Source organism: Plasmopara halstedii (assembly GCF_900000015.1).
Source record: "Plasmopara halstedii genome assembly, contig: Scaffold_1750, whole genome shotgun sequence".
In the NCBI taxonomy this organism is placed as follows: Eukaryota; Oomycota; class Peronosporomycetes; order Peronosporales; family Peronosporaceae; genus Plasmopara; species Plasmopara halstedii.
Window position 1 is genome coordinate 1 of NW_020188660.1, and position 1,822 is coordinate 1,822.

The 1,822-nt window shown below is 48.1% G+C and overlaps 1 protein-coding gene across 1 annotated transcript; it reads right to left on the bottom strand.

Moving 5' to 3' along the window:
- Positions 1 to 311: 311 nt before the first annotated feature.
- PHALS_02138 (uncharacterized protein) lies at positions 312 to 1,394 on the bottom strand (the record flags this gene model as incomplete). The annotated part of the gene is made up of 2 exons (XM_024716657.1): positions 312 to 532; positions 581 to 1,394. 2 exons carry the CDS (start codon positions 1,392 to 1,394, stop codon positions 312 to 314), a joined length of 1,035 nt encoding a protein of 344 aa, XP_024582234.1.
- Between the last annotated feature and the right edge of the window lie 428 nt (positions 1,395 to 1,822).

Below are 1,822 nucleotides of genomic sequence, written 5' to 3' on the forward strand. Positions count from 1 at the left end.
ACGTGCTTGCGACGCTGGGCAACAGTGATTTTTCTTTGAATTGATTTTTAAAGCAAATAGCCAAAATAGGGGGCATATAGTGCTTTCTGTATTCAATTATATCGTTATCCCTCTTACCAAATAATAGTCATGTGGACGTTGTTTAAGAGTAAGAATTCAATGACAGAACGACGACGCAATTCCGAGCACGGTGATGGTCTTCGACAGGAGCAATGAGAGCTTGTCTGCCTTATCCATGACTGGAGCCGGATTTCATTGATAATTAAAGTGGTCAGAGTTAAAGGCTTATATAAATGAGGAGAATCCCGCAATTATGGAGGCCTGAAGCGTTGAAGCAAAACCCCTTCAGGATACGGAACAAGGATTGCATACTGCTCGATGGTTTGAGGTGTCTTCTTGGTGAAAGTTTTGTAGTAGAGTGGTGGAAGCAAAAAGAAGAGTCGATTGCCTTTCTGACCCAGTTTTGCCAAATCATCTGCCGCCCCGCTCTTGATGTCATGCGTTTTCCCCAAGTCATCTGGAATCCACCGAACTGCGGCATCCACGCATCAATAGCAGTATAGTTCGATGTCCGAGGCACGTATAGCTGATTGGCATGTTGGCCGACTTCCACCCGCTCCGCTATTTGCCGAAGCTGCGATGACCGTGGGATATAATTTTTTTTCGTCTTCATTAACTGGGTTGCCTCGATTGCGTTTATTCGTGTCGCGCTTTCGCATGTCAGCGCCAGACAACAGCTTTCGATACACGAAATTCCCACCCTGCTCTAACAGATCCATGGAGTAAGGCTCAAAGACATAACCGCATAGCGATTGTGCTAGTGGGTTTCCATCGCACGAACAAAGAAGGCCTTGCACTTTCGCGCGATCCGATCGCCACTTTGTTCGAGCAATCACTTTTATTGCCAATTCTGATGCATAGGCAACTTCGCACTTTCGATACGGTTCTTGGCTACGCATGTGAATCAAAGTCTTCAAGTTGACGTCAGAGCAGATGGACACCAACGTAATGCAATCATCGAGAGAACAACTGTTGCACGCGGACATCAACAAAGTTTGTGGGTCCATTCCAATGTCTTGCAACACCACGCGAGGCGCACCATCGAGACACTCAAATTGATTCTGCCACGTAGCTCCAGCAAATGGATACAAGGGAGCAATTGTCCCCAGTTCGTCTTTTGACCACAGTGGCACGTAGAAAACATCTGGAGTAGAAAAAAGTTTTTTAAACTCACCAATGCAGTCCCGCCGCGGTGTGCTTGCGAGAAAAACTGAACAATGCCGGTAGGGAAGTGCAGGAATACTAGTTGGGTCCAGCGAATCAACAAGGCACCACAAATCAGTTGACCAGAACTGTCGGTTAGATTTGTCCGGGAGTACCATGTAGGTGAACATCGTCGTTCCATCAAAGTAGAAGCTCCCCTCGCTGTCAAATAGCAGCACTCGCTTCCTATCTTTGATCAATCTCCACATAACATTGTAGATAAACACCGACTTGCCAGTCCCAAGCGTGGCCGTGACGACAACATACTTGACCCTGTTCCAATCTGGATTCGGTCTCACCGAGACATAGAACCTCTGTACAGAGGCGACGGCGACGCCGAATGCTGGCTACAAGACGCCGGGCGTCGACCCTGATTCATGGTGTGTCTACCGTAGACGATGGCGTACAGTTATGCACCCTCGTCAAGGGTGGTCTGCGTGACAACGCGTCAGCCAAAGCAGTCTGCTTCCCCGGCTTATACTTCACCTCGAAATATATTCTGCAAAGAAGGATAGCCATCTAGCCATCCTTTGCGAGAGGTGGGGCGACTGAGTCGCAG